General features: G+C 44.3%; 1 protein-coding gene across 4 annotated transcripts in view; it reads left to right on the top strand.

Annotated features, from left to right (window-relative positions):
* LOC121569329 (nucleoporin p58/p45) overlaps window positions 1-20,834 on the top strand; it is a 24,894-nt gene extending 4,060 nt beyond the window's left edge. For 2 of the 4 annotated variants that reach the window (XM_041880196.2, XM_041880200.2), the window contains exons 5-15: window positions 5,166-5,207; window positions 5,303-5,462; window positions 5,578-5,643; window positions 5,729-5,903; window positions 6,025-6,104; window positions 6,315-6,433; window positions 6,719-6,801; window positions 6,955-7,153; window positions 18,254-18,337; window positions 19,594-19,689; window positions 19,831-20,834. In XM_041880196.2, coding sequence (XP_041736130.1) covers window positions 5,166-5,207; window positions 5,303-5,462; window positions 5,578-5,643; window positions 5,729-5,903; window positions 6,025-6,104; window positions 6,315-6,433; window positions 6,719-6,801; window positions 6,955-7,153; window positions 18,254-18,337; window positions 19,594-19,689; window positions 19,831-20,003 — 1,277 coding nt within the window. In that variant the 3' untranslated portion in view covers window positions 20,004-20,834. The remainder of the gene's footprint in view (window positions 1-5,165; window positions 5,208-5,302; window positions 5,463-5,577; window positions 5,644-5,728; window positions 5,904-6,024; window positions 6,105-6,314; window positions 6,434-6,718; window positions 6,802-6,954; window positions 7,154-18,253; window positions 18,338-19,593; window positions 19,690-19,830) is intronic. The other 2 variants (XM_041880198.2, XM_041880199.2) reach the window with 2 other exon arrangements.

Below are 20,834 nucleotides of genomic sequence, written 5' to 3'. Positions count from 1 at the left end.
TCTCTGTCTGTCCTCTAACATGGCTCCTACTGGTTAGTTAACTACATCTCTATCTGTCTGTCCTCTAACATGGCTCCTACTGGTTAGTTAACTACATCTCTGTCTGTCTGTCCTCTAACATGACTCCTACTGGTTAGTTAACTACATCTCTATCTGTCTGTCCTCTAACATGACTCCTACTGGTTAGTTAACTACATCTCTATCTGTCTGTCCTCTAACATGACTCCTACTGGTTAGTTAACTACATCTCTATCTGTCTGTCCTCTAACATGACTCCTACTGGTTAGTTAACTACATCTCTATCTGTCTGTTCTCTAACATGACTCCTACTGGTTAGTTAACTACATCTCTCTCTGTCTGTCCTCTAACATGACTCCTACTGGTTAGTTAACTACATCTCTCTCTGTCTGTTTTCTAACATGACTCCTACTGGTTAGTTAACTACATCTCTCTCTGTCTGTCCTCTAACATGGCTCCTACTGGTTAGTTAACTACATCTCTGTCTGTCCTCTAACATGGCTCCTACTGGTTAGTTAACTACATCTCTATCTGTCTGTTCTCTAACATGACTCCTACTGGTTAGTTAACTACATCTCTCTCCGTCTGTCCTCTAACATGACTACCTATCTGTCCACCTGCTCCTCTGTTAGTTAACTACATCTCTATCTGTCTGTCCTCTAACATGGCTCCTACTGGTTAGTTAACTACATCTCTATCTGTCTGTCCTCTAACAGGACTCCTACTGGTTAGTTAACTACATCTCTATCTGTCTGTCCTCTAACATGGCTCCTACTGGTTAGTTAACTACACATCTCTATCTGTCCTCTAACATGACTCCTACTGGTTAGTTAACTACATCTCTCTCTGTCTGTCCTCTAACATGGCTCCTACTGGTTAGTTAACTACATCTCTATCTGTCTGTTCTCTAACATGGCTCCTACTGGTTAGTTAACTGCACATCTCTATCTGTTTTCTAACATGACTCCTACTGGTTAGTTAACTACACATCTCTGTCTGTTTTCTAACATGGCTCCTACTGGTTAGTTAACTACACATCTCTCTCTGTCTGTCCTCTAACATGACTCCTACTGGTTAGTTAACTACATCTCTATCTGTCTGTTCTCTAACATGACTCCTACTGGTTAGTTAACTACATCTCTATCTGTCTGTCCTCTAACATGACTCCTACTGGTTAGTTAACTACATCTCTATCTGTCTGTCCTCTAACATGACTCCTACTGGTTAGTTAACTACATCTCTATCTGTCTGTTCTCTAACATGACTCCTACTGGTTAGTTAACTACATCTCTCTCTGTCTGTCCTCTAACATGACTCCTACTGGTTAGTTAACTACATCTCTCTCTGTCTGTTTTCTAACATGACTCCTACTGGTTAGTTAACTACATCTCTCTCTGTCTGTTTTCTAACATGACTCCTACTGGTTAGTTAACTACATCTCTATCTGTCTGTTCTCTAACATGGCTCCTACTGGTTAGTTAACTACACATCTCTGTCTGTCCTCTAACATGGCTCCTACTGGTTAGTTAACTACATCTCTATCTGTCTGTCCTCTAACATGACTCCTACTGGTTAGTTAACTACATCTCTCTCTGTCTGTTCTCTAACATGGTTCCTACTGGTTAGTTAACTACATCTCTATCTGTCTGTCCTCTAACATGGCTCCTACTGGTTAGTTAACTACATCTCTATCTGTCTGTCCTCTAACATGGCTCCTACTGGTTAGTTAACTACATCTCTATCTGTCTGTCCTCTCAACATGGCTCCTACTGGTTAGTTAACTACATCTCTATCTGTCTGTCCTCTAACATGACTCCTACTGGTTAGTTAACTACATCTCTCTGTCTGTCCTCTAACATGACTCCTACTGGTTAGTTAACTACATCTCTATCTGTCTGTCCTCTAACATGACTCCTACTGGTTAGTTAACTACACATCTCTGTCTGTCCTCTAACATGGCTCCTACTGGTTAGTTAACTACATCTCTCATCTGTCTGTCCTCTAACATGGCTCCTACTGGTTAGTTAACTACATCTCTGTCTGTCTGTCCTCTAACATGACTCCTACTGGTTAGTTAACTACATCTCTATCTGTCTGTCCTCTAACATGACTCCTACTGGTTAGTTAACTACATCTCTATCTGTCTGTCCTCTAACATGACTCCTACTGGTTAGTTAACTACATCTCTATCTGTCTGTCCTCTAACATGACTCCTACTGGTTAGTTAACTACATCTCTATCTGTCTGTTCTCTAACATGACTCCTACTGGTTAGTTAACTACATCTCTCTCTGTCTGTCCTCTAACATGACTCCTACTGGTTAGTTAACTACATCTCTCTCTGTCTGTTTTCTAACATGACTCCTACTGGTTAGTTAACTACATCTCTCTCTGTCTGTCCTCTAACATGACTCCTACTGGTTAGTTAACTACATCTCTGTCTGTTCTCTAACATGGCTCCTACTGGTTAGTTAACTACATCTCTGTCTGTTCTCTAACATGGCTCCTACTGGTTAGTTAACTACATCTCTCTCTGTCTGTCCTCTAACATGACTCCTACTGGTTAGTTAACTACATCTCTATCTGTCTGTCCTCTAACATGGCTCCTACTGGTTAGTTAACTACATCTCTATCTGTCTGTCCTCTAACATGACTCCTACTGGTTAGTTAACTACATCTCTCTCTGTCTGTCCTCTAACATGGCTCCTACTGGTTAGTTAACTACACATCTCTGTCTGTTCTCTAACATGACTCCTACTGGTTAGTTAACTACATCTCTCTCTGTCTGTCCTCTAACATGGCTCCTACTGGTTAGTTAACTACACATCTCTGTCTGTCCTCTAACATGACTCCTACTGGTTAGTTAACTACATCTCTATCTGTCTGTTCTCTAACATGACTCCTACTGGTTAGTTAACTACATCTCTATCCGTCTGTCCTCTAACAGGACTCCTACTGGTTAGTTAACTACACATCTCTATCTGTCTGTCCTCTAACATGACTCCTACTGGTTAGTTAACTACATCTCTCTCTGTCTGTCCTCTAACATGACTCCTACTGGTTAGTTAACTACATCTCTATCTGTCTGTCCTCTAACAGGACTCCTACTGGTTAGTTAACTACATCTCTATCTGTCTGTCCTCTAACATGGCTCCTACTGGTTAGTTAACTACATCTCTATCTGTCCTCTAACATGACTCCTACTGGTTAGTTAACTACATCTCTCTCTGTCTGTCCTCTAACATGGCTCCTACTGGTTAGTTAACTACATCTCTATCTGTCTGTTCTCTAACATGGCTCCTACTGGTTAGTTAACTACACATCTCTGTCTGTTTTCTAACATGACTCCTACTGGTTAGTTAACTACACATCTCTGTCTGTTTTCTAACATGGCTCCTACTGGTTAGTTAACTACATCTCTCTCTGTCTGTCCTCTAACATGACTCCTACTGGTTAGTTAACTACATCTCTATCTGTCTGTTCTCTAACATGGCTCCTACTGGTTAGTTAACTACATCTCTATCTGTCTGTCCTCTAACAGGACTCCTACTGGTTAGTTAACTACATCTCTCTCTGTCTGTCCTCTAACATGACTCCTACTGGTTAGTTAACTACATCTCTATCTGTCTGTTCTCTAACATGACTCCTACTGGTTAGTTAACTACATCTCTATCCGTCTGTCCTCTAACAGGACTCCTACTGGTTAGTTAACTACACATCTCTATCTGTCTGTCCTCTAACATGACTCCTACTGGTTAGTTAACTACATCTCTCTCTGTCTGTCCTCTAACATGACTCCTACTGGTTAGTTAACTACATCTCTATCTGTCTGTCCTCTAACAGGACTCCTACTGGTTAGTTAACTACATCTCTATCTGTCTGTCCTCTAACATGGCTCCTACTGGTTAGTTAACTACATCTCTATCTGTCCTCTAACATGACTCCTACTGGTTAGTTAACTACATCTCTCTCTGTCTGTCCTCTAACATGGCTCCTACTGGTTAGTTAACTACATCTCTATCTGTCTGTTCTCTAACATGGCTCCTACTGGTTAGTTAACTACACATCTCTGTCTGTTTTCTAACATGACTCCTACTGGTTAGTTAACTACACATCTCTGTCTGTTTTCTAACATGGCTCCTACTGGTTAGTTAACTACATCTCTCTCTGTCTGTCCTCTAACATGACTCCTACTGGTTAGTTAACTACATCTCTATCTGTCTGTTCTCTAACATGGCTCCTACTGGTTAGTTAACTACATCTCTATCTGTCTGTCCTCTAACATGACTCCTACTGGTTAGTTAATTACATCTCTATCTGTCTGTTCTCTAACATGACTCCTACTGGTTAGTTAACTACATCTCTATCTGTCTGTCCTCTAACATGACTCCTACTGGTTAGTTAACTACATCTCTATCTGTCTGTCCTCTAACATGACTCCTACTGGTTAGTTAACTACATCTCTCTCTGTCTGTCCTCTAACATGACTCCTACTGGTTAGTTAACTACATCTCTATCTGTCTGTCCTCTAACATGACTCCTACTGGTTAGTTAACTACATCTCTCTCTGTCTGTTTTCTAACATGGCTCCTACTGGTTAGTTAACTACATCTCTCTCTGTCTGTCCTCTAACATGACTCCTACTGGTTAGTTAACTACATCTATATCTGTCCTCTAACATGACTCCTACTGGTTAGTTAACTACATCTCTATCTGTCCTCTAACATGACTCCTACTGGTTAGTTAACTACATCTCTATCTGTCTGTCCTCTAACATGACTCCTACTGGTTAGTTAGCTACATCTCTATCTGTCTGTTCTCTAACATGGCTCCTACTGGTTAGTTAACTACATCTCTATCTGTCTGTCCTCTAACATGACTCCTACTGGTTAGTTAGCTACATCTCTATCTGTCTGTTCTCTAACATGACTCCTACTGGTTAGTTAACTACATCTCTATCTGTCCTCTAACATGACTCCTACTGGTTAGTTAACTACATCTCTCTCTGTCTCTGGGTCACTCATCATCCCCCTATCTCTTATCTGTATCTGTCACTACTATCCTTATTTAGAGGTAGTGTATGATCTGTCTGTTTTTTCTAATACTTTTGGTGTGTTTGTCACACTTTGTATTATGTGTTGGTCTTAGGTCTGGGCCAGTCCACTCTGGGAGGACTGGGGTTAGCGTTAGGTTTGTATGGGACTAACACATTTGTGTGGTTGTGTTTCTGTATGTGTGTTTGTGTCAGCATGTTTATTTGTGTTAACCCTTGTGTGTGTTTCCAGGTCTGGCCCAGACCACTCTCGGATCAGGGGGGTTGATGTTAGGTTCCCTGGTCTCTACCTCCACGGGGGTCTCAGCGGCCCCCAGCCTTGGACTGGGCGGAGTTGACTTCAGCATCTCCTCAGAAAAGAAGAGCGACAAATCATCAGGGGCCAGCCCACAGTAAGTCCTACTGACTGACACCTGTCTGGACCAATAAGAGTCCACAGTGCGACCAATGACTGATTGTAGTTGCTAATTATGGTTGTCATAATGGGTTTCTGGCTCTCTCTTTCAGGGACAGTAAAGCGTTGAAAGATGAAAACTTGCCTCCAGTCATCTGTCAGGATGTAGACCACTTTCAGTAAGTGAAGAAGTCGTGCGTCATCATGTGCGTGTGTCTACGCACATCTCTAACAATATCTTTGGTCATTTCTACCGTCCTGTAGGAAGTTTGTGAAGGAGCAGAAGGAGGTTCATGAGGAGATCAGCAGGATGTCTTCTAAAGCCATGCTGAAGGTTCAGGATGACATCAAGAGTCTCAAACAGCTGCTGTCTGTCAGTTCCTCGGGACTACAGAGAAACGCCCTGGCTATAGACAAACTGAAGATGGAGACCGCACAGGTACACACTCACTGAGGTCACATTGTCCTTTGAGGAATTCAGGATCAAAACACATTTTCCCTTTTAGTGTTGCTGGTCTTGATGGTCTTCTCTTTCTCCCCGTCCCCCGTCCCCCGTCTAGGAGTTGAAGAATGCAGACATAGCTCTGCGGACTCAGAAGACTCCCCCTGGACTCCAACACGAAAACGCAGCTCCCTATGAGTGAGAACTCCCATCACCATCATTGTTATATCCCCCTGAACTTACCATAGCCCTTTTTGCTTTAGGACCACATAGATTCATGAACTGCATTTTATCCCTAATAAGTTGAATCCTGTCTCTCTCTCTCTCTGTTTGTCTCTCTTTCTGTTTGTCTTTCTGTCTCTGTCTCTCTTTCTTTATGTCTGTCTGTCTGTCTGTGTGTGTGTGTAGTTATTTCCGGTGTTTAGTGGATCAGTTTGAGGTCCAGCTGCAGCAGTACAGACAGCAGATAGAGGAACTGGAGAATCACCTCTCTACACAAGGCAGTGGATCACACTTCACACCACAGGGTGAGACACACACCTCTCTACACAAGGCAGTGGATTACACTTCACACCACAGGGTGAGACACACACCTCTCTACACAAGGCAGTGGATCACACTTCACACCACAGGGTGAGACACACACCTCTCTACACAAGGCAGTGGATCACACTTCACACCACGGGGTGAGACACACACCTCTCTACACAAGGCAGTGGATCACACTTCACACCACAGGGTGAGACACATAGACTCATGACTCTTCATACTGTGTGTGTTTGTGTCTTTCTGTCTTTGTATTGTGTGTATAGATCTGTCGCTGGCCATGCAGAAGTTGTACCAGACGTTTGTGTGTCTGGCTGCTCAGCTCCAGTCAGTACATGAGAACGTCAAGGTAAGTCCTCCAGGTCACTAACAACATCACTGTTGACTGCTCTGTGACAAATCATCAAGAGCTACAGAAATAAAGTATTTTGAATGAAGTGATTGAGGTTCATTCTCCGTGGTGTCTGGAGATGAAGTGATTGAGGTTCTTCCTCTGTGGTAGATCCTGAAGCAGCAGTACCTGGGATACCGCCGGGCCTTCCTGGAGGACTCCACAGATGTTTTTGAGTCCAAGCGGGTGGCCAGTAAGAAGTGGAAGAGCGCCCCACGCATCACCATCGGCCCCGCCCCGTTCAGCAGTGTCCCTAACGCGGCAGCGGTCGCCATGGCAGCCACGCTGAGCCAGCAGCAGCCCGGACCAGGTCTGAACTCCGCCTTCAAGTTCTAGAACCCTGACCCCTCATCTTTGACCTTTCACCTTACCAACCCTTCAGTCTGACAGAGGGAGGGGAGGAGGGAGACTGAGGGGGATAGAGGAGAATGAAAAGCAATGTAGCCAAACTTTTTGTTTGGTTTCTTTTCTTTCTCCGGAGAGCTGGAGGATCAGAAGAAGAACATCTGAAAGCAGCATAGCAAGCGCCAAACCCTTTTCAGTTATTTCCCCTGTGGTTTGGCGCTATAGGTTATAGGTGTGTGGAGTTATCATGAGTGTCTCTAGCAGGCTCTTCGTTGAAAATGCCTGTCCAGAAACCTAGCAACCATTATTCGGCAGGTAGCCCAGCGGTTAGAGCGTTGGGCCAGTAACCGAAAGGTCGCTAGTTTGAATCCCCAAGCTGGAAAGGTGAAAAATCGGACCCTACTTGATAATGGCATACCTTGGCCGTGACCCTTCTCTTGAGAAGAGTTGGGATATGCAAAAAAAAAAAACATTTCCAATTCAAGAGAAGCACTTAGCATTACCTCAGTGGGGCTTTTTCCTCTACTGGAGAAAAGGAGGGATGGGAACTAAAATGAAAGCGTGTGGAGATTACTGGAGATGAGACGGAAAGGTAGTACTCATTCACAGCTCTCAGATCTGTCCCAGACAGACTCTAGAATATAATCCTTTAAATAACTGAACCTGGAGGCTGCAATGTCTTTGGGTTCAGTCTCAATTTTAATATATATTTAATGACGGTACTTTGTTGTGTAGCTGAAATAGTTTGGTTTTATTGAGAATAAAATATCTTAGTATGGAGTGGTATAATGTGGTGGTGCCAAGTGAGTGTGATCTGTCATCCGTTAGGTGTCCAAAATCGGTTTAGTTCGAAAATTGGGTCAACTGTTTTTTTAGGGGGATTGTACAAACTGGTTTAAATGAGGACCACAGTGTGTGTTTTCTAAAACAGTGAAGTTGCTTTCACTATGTGGTAGCAGTCTGCCTTGATACACACTTAGAAGTTAGACTGACAGTGTATCGCACATGTCAAACTCATTCCACGGAGGGCCGAGTGTCTGCAGGTTTTCGCACATCCCTTGTACTTGATTGATGAATTAAGGTCACTAATTAGTAAGGAACTCCCCTCACCTGGTTGTCTAGGTCTTAATTGAAATGACAAACCAAAAACCTGCAGACACTGGGCCCTCCATGGAATGAGTTTGACACCCCTGGTGTATAGCAGGGGTATTCAACTCTTACCCTACGAGGTCCGGAGCCTGCTGGTTTTCTGTTCTACCTGATAGTTAATTGCACACACCTGGTGTCCCAGATCTAAATCAGTCCCTGATTAGAGGGCAACAATGGAAAACACAGTGGAACTGGCTTCGTGGTCCAGAGTTGAGTTTGAGGGGTGTATAGCCTAGTGCAGGGCTGCCCAAACCTCTTCCTGGCGATCTACCGTCCTGTGGGTTTTCAGTCCAACCCTAATTTAACACACCTGATTCTACTTATTAGCTGCTCAACAAGACCTTAACTAGCTGAATCAGATATGCTAAGTTAGGGTTGGACTGAAAACCTCCAGGACAGTAGTTCTCCAGGAAGAGGGTTGGACTGAAAACCTACAGGACAGTAGATCTCCAGGAAGACGGTTGGACTGAAAACCTACAGGACAGTAGTTCTCCAGGAAGAGGGTTGGACTGAAAACCTACAGGACAGTAGTTCTCCAGGAAGAGGGTTGGACTGAAAACCTACAGGACAGTAGATCTCCAGGAAGAGGGTTGGACTGAAAACCTACAGGACAGTAGATCTCCAGGAAGAGGGTTGGACAGCCCTTGTCTAGTGTTAAAATAATATAGTGTCAAATACTGCAGCGGTTCCCAACTCCGGTCCTCCAGTATCCCCATCAGTACACATTTTTGTTGTAGCCAGGGACAAAAACACCTGATTCAACTTATCAAGGGCTTGATGATTAGTTGACAAGTAGAATCAGGTGTGCTTGTCTGGGGCCATAAGAAAAATATGTACTGTTGGGGAAAACTGGAGGACCGGAGTTGGGGAACGCTGACTTACTGTACAGGTCATACAGAAGAGGTCATTTGGTGTTTTAATTTCAGTTGAAGATTTGAAGTGTTAAAGAAATTAATCCCTTTTTGTAACCATGGCAGTATCTTAAATTACCATGGAGTTGTCATAGCAATAATAGCAGGCTCTGGTTGCTAAAGTGGCCAGGTGTGTGTGTGTGTGTCTGTATGAATGCATTTGCATTGTAGACAGAACATTGACTGCCTTAGCTGGTAATGATCATTGTATAGTCTTAACCAGGGCTGTCCAACCCTCTTCCTGGAGATCTACCGTCCTGTGGGTTTTCAGTCCAACCCTCTTCCTGGAGAGCTACTGTCCTGTGGGTTTTCCATCCAACCCTCTTCCTGGAGAGCTACCGTCCTGTGGGTTTTCCATCCAACCCTCTTCCTGGAGATCTACTGTCCTGTAGGTTTTCAGTCCAACCCTCTTCCTGGAGATCTACCGTCCTGTGGGTTTTCAGTCCAACCCTCTTCCTGGAGATCTACTGTCCTGTAGGTTTTCAGTCCAACCCTCTTCCTGGAGAGCTACCGTCCTGTGGGTTTTCAGTCCAACCCTCTTCCTGGAGAGCTACCGTCCTGTGGGTTTTCCATCCAACCCTCTTCCTGGAGATCTACCGTCCTGTGGGTTTTCCATCCAACCCTCTTCCTGGAGATCTACCGTCCTGTGGGTTTTCCATCCAACCCTCTTCCTGGAGATCTACCGTCCTGTGGGTTTTCAGTCCAACCCTAATTTAACACACCTGATTCTACTTATTAGCTGCTCAACAAAACCTTAACTAGCTGAATCAGATACGCTAAGTTAGGGTTGGACTGAAAACCTCCAGGACAGTAGTTCTCCAGGAAGAGGGTTGGACTGAAAACCTACAGGACAGTAGATCTCCAGGAAGAGGGTTGGACTGAAAACCTACAGGACAGTAGATCTCCAGGAAGAGGGTTGGACTGAAAACCTACAGGACAGTAGATCTCCAGGAAGAGGGTTGGACTGAAAACCTACAGGACAGTAGATCTCCAGGAAGAGGGTTGGACTGAAAACCTACAGGACAGTAGATCTCCAGGAAGAGGGTTGGACTGAAAACCTACAGGACAGTAGATCTCCAGGAAGAGGGTTGGACTGAAAACCTACAGGACAGTAGATCTCCAGGAAGAGGGTTGGACTGAAAACCTACAGGACAGTAGTTCTCCAGGAAGAGGGTTGGACTGAAAACCTACAGGACAGTAGATCTCCAGGTAGAGGGTTGGACTGAAAACCTACAGGACAGTAGATCTCCAGGAAGAGGGTTGGACTGAAAACCTACAGGACAGTAGATCTCCAGGAAGAGGGTTGGACTGAAAACCTACAGGACAGTAGATCTCCAGGAAAAGGGTTGGACTGAAAACCTCCAGGACAGTAGATCTCCAGGAAGACGGTTGGACTGAAAACCTACAGGACAGTAGATCTCCAGGAAGAGGGTTGGACTGAAAACATACAGGACAGTAGATCTCCAGGAAGAGGGTTGGACTGAAAACCTACAGGACAGTAGATCTCCAGGAAGAGGGTTGGACTGAAAACCTACAGGACAGTAGATCTCCAGGAAGAGGGTTGGACTGAAAACCTACAGGACCGTAGATCTCCAGGAAGAGGGTTGGACTGAAAACCTACAGGACAGTAGATCTCCAGGAAGAGGGTTGGACTGAAAACCTACAGGACAGTAGATCTCCAGGAAGAGGGTAGGACTGAAAACCTACAGGACAGTAGATCTCCAGGAAGAGGGTTGGGCAGCACTGGTCTAAACCAGTGGTTCCCAACCAGGGGTACTTGGACTATCCACAGGGGGTACTTGAGAAGACTCCACGGAGTCCATAGGGTTACTGGTAAAATGCACATGAGGGGGTACTCCGGGCAGAGCAAAATTCAGTTGGTGGTACAGTAACCGAAAAAGGTTGGCAACCACTGTTCTAAACCACGTGTCAAACTCATTCCACGGAGGGCCGAGTGTCTGCGGGTTTTCACTCCTCCCTTGTACTTGATTGATGAATCAAGGTCACTAATTAGTAAGGAACTCCCCTCACCTGGTTGTCTAGGTCTTAATTGAAATGACAAACCAAAAACATGCAGACACTAGGCCCTCCGTGGAATTTGACACTCCTGGTCTAAACACACACTTCTACCTGACAGTCCATCCGACTTTGAATTTATCACTATGCATTGTACAATAACCTTTTGAGATAATGATTGTGATTTTAACAGTATTTCCTACACACACTATTTAACACTGGCGGGCGCTCTACCATGTAGGCCTAGCTAGCCCAAGGAAATAGATAGCAGAGGGGCTGATGACAGTCTGTACAGAGGGAACCTAGTTTTCTTTAGTTTCATGATCCATTCTATTTAATAGAAGGGCTTCAGTGTTAATACACCACTCGCTAGTTTAGCAGGGGAGAGACGGTGAACTTGCTGCTCGTACCGACTGCTTGGGGAAGGGCAGTGGGATCATTAGTGCCAAGAATCAGAATTTTTCTGTATTCCGAGTGACAATTTGTGCTCTGAGATTAACCAACTGCTGCTCTGGACTGACCTGTCTGTCTGTCCACCATCTCACGCTAACGTTCCAGAACCACTCTGGAACTCTGAATATTCTAGAATGAGTAGATAATGTGGAACTGGAACTCGTAGATTAGTTCTGGAACTCTGTGATTGGTTCTGAAACTCATAGGGCTGCTGCAGATGGCAGACTTCCATTAGTGTAACAGTGATGGCTAACTGGACTGATGAATCTTGGGACTTTTTGAGGGCTTCTATGAGGTCAGAAGACTGGTAGTGGTTGGACTGACTGGCTGAGAGACTGTCCCTCCACTCGGTGTTCAGACTCAGGGCTAGCTACATAGAGCCAGGGGAGGTGCTCTGGGATGTAGTATGTTCAACACTGGTGGTATTGACTGGGGGGGTGTAGTTTCCCTACTGGATCAGTTTACTAACACAGATGCCTGTTCTGGAGGGTTTGACGTTACAGAATGTTCAGATAGAAATGTGTTCTGTTTAGAGGTGATATGATTCTCATGTAGAATAGGGAATCATGTAGGCTCTATTCATTACATTTCTATCTGCAACTTATAGAACACGTCACATCACTGAACACACCCCTCATCTTCACTCTGATTCAGAGTGCATTTGTTTAGAACAATGTGTTTACTCTATATATATATATATATATATATATATATATATATATATATATATATATATATATATATATATATATATATTTCACCAGTCAAAGGTTTGGACAAACCTACTCATTCAAGGATTTTTCTTTTCTTTTTACTATTTTCTATGTTGTAGAATAATAGTGAAGACATCAAAACTATGAAATAACACATATGGAATCATGTTGTAACCAAAAAAAGTGTTAAACAAATCAAAATATATTTGAGATTCTTCAAAGTAGTCACCCTTTGCCTTGATGACAGCTTTGCACACTCTTGGCATTCTCTCAACCAGCTTCATTAGGTAGTCACCTGGAATGCATTTCAATTAACAGGTGTGCCTTGTTAAAAGTTAATTTGTGGAATTTCTTTCCTTCTTAATGCGTTTGAGCCAATCAGTTGTGTTGTGACAAGGTAGGGGGGGTATACAGAAGATAGCCCTATTTGGTAAAAGACCAAGTCCATATTATGGCAAGAACAGCTCAAATAAGCAAAGAGAAACGACAGTCCATCATTACTTTAAGACATGAAGGTCAGTCAATCCGGAAAATCTCAAGAACTTTGAACGTTTCTTCAAGTGCAGTCGCAAAAGCCCTCCAGCGCAATGATGAAACTGGCTCTCATGGGGACCGCCACAGGAATGGAAGACCCAGAGTTACCTCTGCTGCAGAGGATACGTTTATTAGAGTTACCAGCCTCAGAAATTGCAGCCCAAATAAATGCTTCACAGAGTTCAAGTAACATACACATCTCAACATCAACTGTTCAGAGGAAACCGTGTGAATCAGGCCTTCATGGTCGAATTGCTGCAAAGAAACCACTACTAAAGGACACCAATAATAAGAAGATACTTGCTTGGGCCATGAAACACGAGCAATGGACATTAGACTGGTGGAAATCTGTCCTTTGGTCTGGAGTCCAAATTGGAGATCTTTGGTTCAAACCGCCATGTCTTTGTGAGACGCGATGTGGTGTATTTCCCACCATAAAGCATAGAGGAGGAGGTGTTATGGTGTGGGGGTGCGTTGCTGGTGACACTGTCTGTGATATATTTAGAATTCAAGGCACACTTAACCAGCATGGCTACCACAGCATTCTGCAGCGATACGCCATCCCATCTGGTTTGGGCTTAGTGGGACTATCATTTGTTTTTCAACAGGACAATGACCCAACACACCTCCAGGCTGTGTAAGGGCTATTTTTTCAAGAAGGAGAGTGATGGAGTGCTGCATCAGATGACCTGGCCTCCACAATCCCCCGACCTCAACCAAATTGAGATGGTTTGGGATGAGTCGGACTGCAGAGTGAAGGAAAAGCAGCCAACAAGTGCTTAGCGTATGTGGGAACTCCTTCAAGACTGTTGGAAAAGCATTCCTCATGAAGCTGGTTGAGAGAATGCCAAGAGTGTGCAAAGCTGTCATCAAGGCAAAGGGTGGCTATTTGAAGAATCGCAACTATAAAATATATATATTTTTTACTTTGGTTGCTACATGATTCCATATGTGTTATTTCATAGTTTTGATGTTTTCTATTATTCTACAATGTAGAAAATAGTAAAAAATAAAGAAAAACCCTGAGTAGGTGTTCTAAAACTTTTGACCGGTTGTGTGTGTGTGTGTGTGTGTGTGTGTGTGTATATATATATATATACACACACAGTGGGGAGAACAAGTATTTGATACACTGCCGATTTTGCAGGTTTTCCTACTTACAAAGCATGTAGAGGTCTGTAATTTTTATCATAGGTACACTTCAACTGTGAGAGACGGAATCTAAAACAAAAATCCATAAAATCACATTGTATGATTTTTAAGTAATTAATTTGCATTTTATTGCATGACATAAGTATTTGATACATCAGAAAAGCATAACTTAATATTTGGTACAGAAACCTTTGTTTGCAATTACAGAGATCATACGTTTCCTGTAGGTCTTGACCAGGTTTGCACACACTGCAGCAGGGATTTTGGCCCACTCCTCCATACAGACCTTCTCCAGATTCTTCAGGTTTCGGGGCTGTCGCTGGGCAATACGGACCTTCAGCTCCCTCCAAAGATTTTCTATTGGGTTCAGGTCTGGAGACTGGCTAGGCCACTCCAGGACCTTGAGATGCTTCTTACGGAGCCACTCCTTAGTTGCCCTGGCTGTGTGTTTCGGGTCGTTGTCATGCTGGAAGACCCAGCCACGACCCATCTTCAATGCTTTTACTGAGTGAAGGAGGTTGTTGGCCAAGATCTCGCGATTCATGGCCCCAGCCATCCTCCCCTCAATACGGTGCAGTCGTCCTGTCCCCTTTGCAGAAAAGCATCCCCAAAGAATGATGTTTCCACCTCCATGCTTCACGGTTGGGATGGTGTTCTTGGGGTTGTACTCATCCTTCTTCTTCCTCCAAACACGGCGAGTGGAGTTTAGACCAAAAAGCTATATTTTTGTCTCATCAGACCACATGACCTTCTCCCATTCCTCCTCTGGATCATCCAGATGGTCATTGGCAAACTTCAGACGGGCCTGGACATGCGCTGGCTTGAGCAGGGGGACCTTACGTGCGCTGCAGAATTTTAATCCATGACGGCGTAGTGTGTTACTAATGGTTTTCTTTGAGACTGTGGTCCCAGCTCTCTTCAGGTCATTGACCAGGTCCTGCCGTGTAGTTCTGGGCTGATCCCTCACCTTCCTCATGATCATTGATGCCCCACGAGGTGAGATCTTGCATGGAGCCCCAGACCGAGGGTGATTGACCGTCATCTTGAACTTCTTCCATTTTCTAATAATTGCGCCAACAGTTGTTGCCTTCTCACCAAGCTGCTTGCCTATTGTCCTGTAGCCCATCCCAGCCTTGTGCAGGTCTACAATTTTATCCCTGATGTCCTTACACAGCTCTCTGGTCTTGGCCATTGTGGAGAGGTTGGAGTCTGTTTGATTGAGTGTGTGGACAGGTGTCTTTTATACAGGTAACGAGTTCAAACAGGTGCAGTTAATACAGGTAATGAGTGGAGAACAGGATGGCTTCTTAAAGAAAAACTAACAGGTCTGTGAGAGCTGGAATTCTTACTGGTTGGTAGGTGATCAAATACTTATGTCATGCAATAAAATGCAAATTAATTACTTAAAAATCATACAATGTGATTTTCTGGATTTTAGTTTTAGATTCCGTCTCTCACAATTGAAGTGTACCTATGATAAAAATTACAGACCTCTACATGCTTTGTAAGTAGGAAAACCTGCAGAATCGGCAGTGTATCAAATACTTGTTCTCCCCACTGTATATATATCTCCAATGCTTGTTGTTGTTGATGATGCATATATCTGACACTATATAATACTGTGTGCCTTTTTGAAACTTGACATATTAATAATTGTTTGCGATGCATTTTTTTTCTGGCACATGCTAGTTCCTTCACTCTTGGAATCTTGAACCTTGAAAACGTATCAAATACAACCATAGCAGCTAGGAATAACAATCGGTTGTGTCCTTTAACTGTGTCTGTTTTATGTAAGTGGAATTACTTTCATTTGACAATAAATCAGTTTTTAAAGGAGCGACCTTGTCCTTGTTTCTTTTTGACTGGTAAATCACAGATTTTAGAAAACCCAATTAGATCTAAGATAATTAACTAATACGATAGCTGAGGCTGCAACTCTAAAATCAAATTTGAGAACCGCTAAAAAGAAACAAGACTGGTGCCCTGAGGTTCAGAGTGAAAGTACTAGCAGCCATGTTTCTACCACACCAGAGTGATGCTGAGACTCCGATTCTTCCAAAATGGATGTCAAACAAAAACCAATGATTGCAAAGTTAAACAAACCATACAGCTCTATGCACAAGGACGACTTGACAATTTCCACTGCTTCTGAACTGTTCAAGTACAGTGCATCCGGAAAGTATTCAGACCCTTTTACTTTTTCCACATTTTGTTCTGTTACAGCCCTATTCTAAAATTGATTACATTGTTTTTTCCCCTCATTAATCTACACACAATACCCCATAATGACAAAGCAAAAACAGATTTGTAGAAATGTGTGCTAATTTAAAAATAAATAAATAACTGAAATCACATTTACATAAGTATTCAGACCCTTTACTCAGTACTTTGTTGAAGCACCTTTGGCAGCTCGTCTTCTTGGGTTTGACGCTACAACTTTGGTACACCTGTATTTGGGGAGATTCTTCTCTGCAGATCCTCTCAAGCTCTGTCAGGTTGGATGGTGAGCGTCGCTGCACAGCTATTTTCAGGTCTCTCCAGAGATGTTCGATTGGGTTCAAGTCCTGGCTCTGGCTGGGCCACTCAAGGACATTCAAAGACTTGTCCCAAAGCCACTCCTGCATTGTCTTGGCTGTGTGCTTAGGGTCGTTGTCCTGTTGGAAGGTGAACCTTCGCCCAAGTCTGAGGTCCTGAGTGCTCTGGAGCAGGTTTTCATCAAGGATCTCTCTGTACTTTGCTCCGTTCATCTTACCCTTGATCCTGACTAGTCTCCCAGTCCCTGCCGCTGATAAAGATCACCACAGCATGATGCTGCCACCACCATGCTTCACCATAGGGATGGTGCCAGGTTTCCTCCAGACGTGACGCTTGGCATTCAGGCCAAAGAGTTTAATCTTGGTTTCATCAGACCAAAAAACCTTGTTACTCATGGTCTGAGAGTCCTTTAGGTGCCTTTTGGCAAACTCAAAATGGGCTGTCATGTGCCTTTTTACTGAGGAGTGGCTTCCGTCTGGCCACTCTACCATAAAGGCCTGATTGGTGGAGTGCTGCAGATGGTTGTCTTTCTGGGAGGTTCTCCCATCTCCACAGAGGAACTCTGGCGCTCTGTCAGAGTGACCATCAGGTTCTTGTTCACCTCCCTGACCAAGGCCCTTCTCCCCCGATTGCTCAGTTTGGCCGGGCGGCCAGCTCTAAGAAGTCTTGGTGGTTGCAAACTTCTTCCATTTAAGAATGTTCTTGGGGACCTTCAATGCTGCAGAAATGTTTTGGTACCCTTCCCCAGATCTGTGCCTTGACACAATCCTGTCTCGGAGCTCTACGGACAATTCCTTCGACCTCATGGCTTGATTTTTGCTCTGACATGCACTGTCAACTGTGGGACCTTATATAGACAGGTGTGTGCCATTCCAGATCAGCTCAATTTTGAGTCTCATAGCAAAGGGTCTGAATACTTTTGTTAAGGTATTTCAGTGTTTTAGTTTTTTAATTGCAAAGTTTTCAAAAAACCTGTTTGCTTTCTCATTATGGGGTATTGTGTGTAGATTGATGAGGCAAAAAATTAATTTAATCAATTTTCGAATAAGGCTGTAACGTAACAAAATGTGGAAAAAGGGAAGGGGTCTGAATACTTTCCGAATGCACTGTCAATGCCTTTTTGTAAAATGTTTAGTGGAAATGGTTAAAAGTCGTCCGTGTGCATAGAGTTGTATGGTTTGTTTAACTTTGCTATCATTGTTTTTTGTTTGACATCCATTTAGAAAAATCTGAGTCTCAGCATCACTCTGTTACCGTGGAATTGCCCTTTACCATTTGATCTGTGAAAATTTATCCACAGTCGCATAGTTACATTATCACTAATAAATAGCCTATCTGTAGTGATTAGGTACATCAAGAGGTACAACTTAGATGTGATCATAAGGTTAGTGTTGGGAGGAGATGAGTTTGGGCTTAGTGAAGTCTGAGAAGACTACCGTAGTCTTATGAACTGTAATATAGAAGCACTAATCCACAGGGTCCTGTTCACACTCTCAGCCAATACCACCACTTGACATTGCAGAGGAGAGGGGGAACTTGACTTCAGTAACAGACAGTCTCTTAGTACAGAGGAGTAAGCTGTGTTCTCTCTGTCTGTCTCAGGGAGCCAGGCGCCCCTGGGGTCTGGCTTGGGAAACCCCTTTGCCTCGGGAGTGGGCTCTAGCTTGGGCTCATCAGGCCTCGGAGGTACTACCTCTCATCCCCATCCATCTATCTCTTCCTCCTGCTTTTTACTATCCCCCTGTTTCTCACCATCTCTTGATCTCTTTCTTTTTCTCTCTCTAACTTCCTCTGTTCCTCACCCTCTCTTCCCTCTGTTCCTCACCCTCTCTTCCCTCTGTTCCTCACCCTCTCTTCCCTCTGTTCCTCACCCTCTCTTCCCTCTGTTCCTCACCCTCTCTTCCCTCTGTTCCTCACCCTCTCTTCCCCCTCCTCGTGTGTAGGACTGGTGGCAGTATTAGGGAATGGATGTGTTGAGTTTTTAAGCTCTTCACCATCTAGGGCTGAAACAGTCTGCCTGTAGCTGTGGTGTGGTGTGGGTCTCTATGCTTTACTCTCTTCATTGGATACCTGCTGCTCTTTCCTCATTGGTCTACTATCAGTATACCCTGTTTGGATACCAGCTGCTCTTTCCTCATTGGTCTACTCTCAGTATACCCTGTTTGGATACCAGCTGCTCTTTCCTCATTGGTCTACTCTCAGTATACCCCGTTTGGATACCAGCTGCTCTTTCCTCATTGGTCTACTATCAGTATACCCTGTTTGGATACCAGCTGCTCTTTCCTCATTGGTCTACTCTCAGTATACCCTGTTTGGATACCAGCTGCTCTTTCCTCATTGGTCTACTCTCAGTATACCCTGTTTGGATACCAGCTGCTCTTTCCTCATTGGTCTACTCTCAGTATACCCTGTTTGGATACCAGCTGCTCTTTCCTCATTGGTCTACTCTCAGTATACCCTGTTTGGATACCAGCTGCTCTTTCCTCATTGGTCTACTGTCAGTATACCCCGTTTGGATACCAGCTGCTCTTTCCTCATTGGTCTACTGTCAGTATACCCCGTTTGGATACCAGCTGCTCTTTCCTCATTGGTCTACTCTCAGTATACCCTGTTTGGATACCAGCTGCTCTTTCCTCATTGGTCTACTCTCAGTATACCCTGTTTGGATACCAGCTGCTCTTTCCTCATTGGTCTACTCTCAGTATACCCTGTTTGGATACCAGCTGCTCTTTCCTCATTGGTCTACTCTCAGTATACCCTGTTTGTGAGTGAGTCATTACAGAGGCTTAACTCCCTCTCTTTCTCACACACCCTTGCAGTTAGTGTGTGTGTGTGTCCATGAAGCTAAACTCTCCCCCTCTGTCATGTAGTAGAAGCAGAGTTAGTGTGTGTCTTACTAAAGTTTGGCTCCCTCCCCCTCTCTCTCTCTCTCTCTCCTGCAGTGTTTGGTGGGGGTCCAGGTTTCGGGGGGGTTGCGACGGGGGGCTCATTTGGTTTCTCCTCCGCCAGCAAGCCCTCGGGAGGGAGCCTGAGCGCAGGTACACACACTCGCCACACCACATCTCACCACACGTCACCTCACCACACCACACCTCACCTCACCTCGTGCAAGCTCTCTTGAGGGAGTCTCAGCAGACACACCCTGTGAGCATACTCACTCTCTCTCTCTCTCTCTCCAGGTTTTGGTAGCAGCAGTAGTAGTTCAGGGTTTAACTTCAGTAACCCCGGCCTCAACGCGTCTGCAGGCCTGACGTTTGGCGTCTCCAACCCTCCCGCCACGGGCTTCGGCACGGGAGGTCCACTGCTGCAGCTCAAGAAGCCCCCGGTGGGAAACAAGAGGGGCAAGAGATAGACTGAGGAGCAAAGGGGACGGTGGGGTTACGGTTAGGATTTGGGGAGGGTAAGCTGATCCTAGATCTGTGACTTCCAGAACTGTCCAGGTTTGTATAATGGGTCCATCTTAGATGGTTTTGGGGAGGGTACGTTTACTCTAGATCTGTGCCTAAGGGCGACTTCTAGAGCTGTCCAGGGGAGGTGGTGGTGGCGGGGGTAACAGTCTGTCCCAGATCTCTATGTTTATATCAGACGGGGAGCGTAGGGTTCGAGGGAGGGGGTGAGGTAGGAGCAGGATGGAGGGAGTAGAGAGGTATAACTAGCTAGTAACTAGTTTCAACAAACAGTTGAAACCGATCAGCACATTTGGAGAAGTTTCATTGCCTGTGTTTTATTTTTAAACCTCATTATTGTTTCATCATGATTGTTTGTTTTCGTTTTTTTATACACTCTGTAAGTGTGTTTGTTGCGTGTGCGACGTGTGTGTGTGTGTGTGTGTGTGTGTGTGTGTGTGTGTGCGTGCATGTAAGGGAGAGAACTTGGCCATGCTGAATGTCCCACATGGCCCTCCGTACAAGTTAGAACCTGAAAGGGATTGTTCATAACCATAATTGGAAATAACCTCTGTACCAGAACTGAATTGTGTGTGCGTCTCAGTCAATAGACCATTGTCTTGTTGTAGGGTGGGTGGAGGATGATTCTATTGCGGTCTGCTTTTCAGTTGTCTATTCTGATTCTCTGTTACCAAATAGTGATGCCATTATATTTTCTATTCATCTGAGGTGATAAGGGTAAACTTGTATTTTCAAACAGCAGTTTAATAATAAAAGTATTGATGTTGATGATTCTT

Source organism: Coregonus clupeaformis, chromosome 7, assembly GCF_020615455.1.
Source record: "Coregonus clupeaformis isolate EN_2021a chromosome 7, ASM2061545v1, whole genome shotgun sequence".
Classification (NCBI taxonomy): domain Eukaryota; kingdom Metazoa; phylum Chordata; class Actinopteri; order Salmoniformes; family Salmonidae; genus Coregonus; species Coregonus clupeaformis.
Note: the sequence above shows the minus strand (reverse complement) of the source record. Positions and strands in the feature narration are given on the sequence as shown.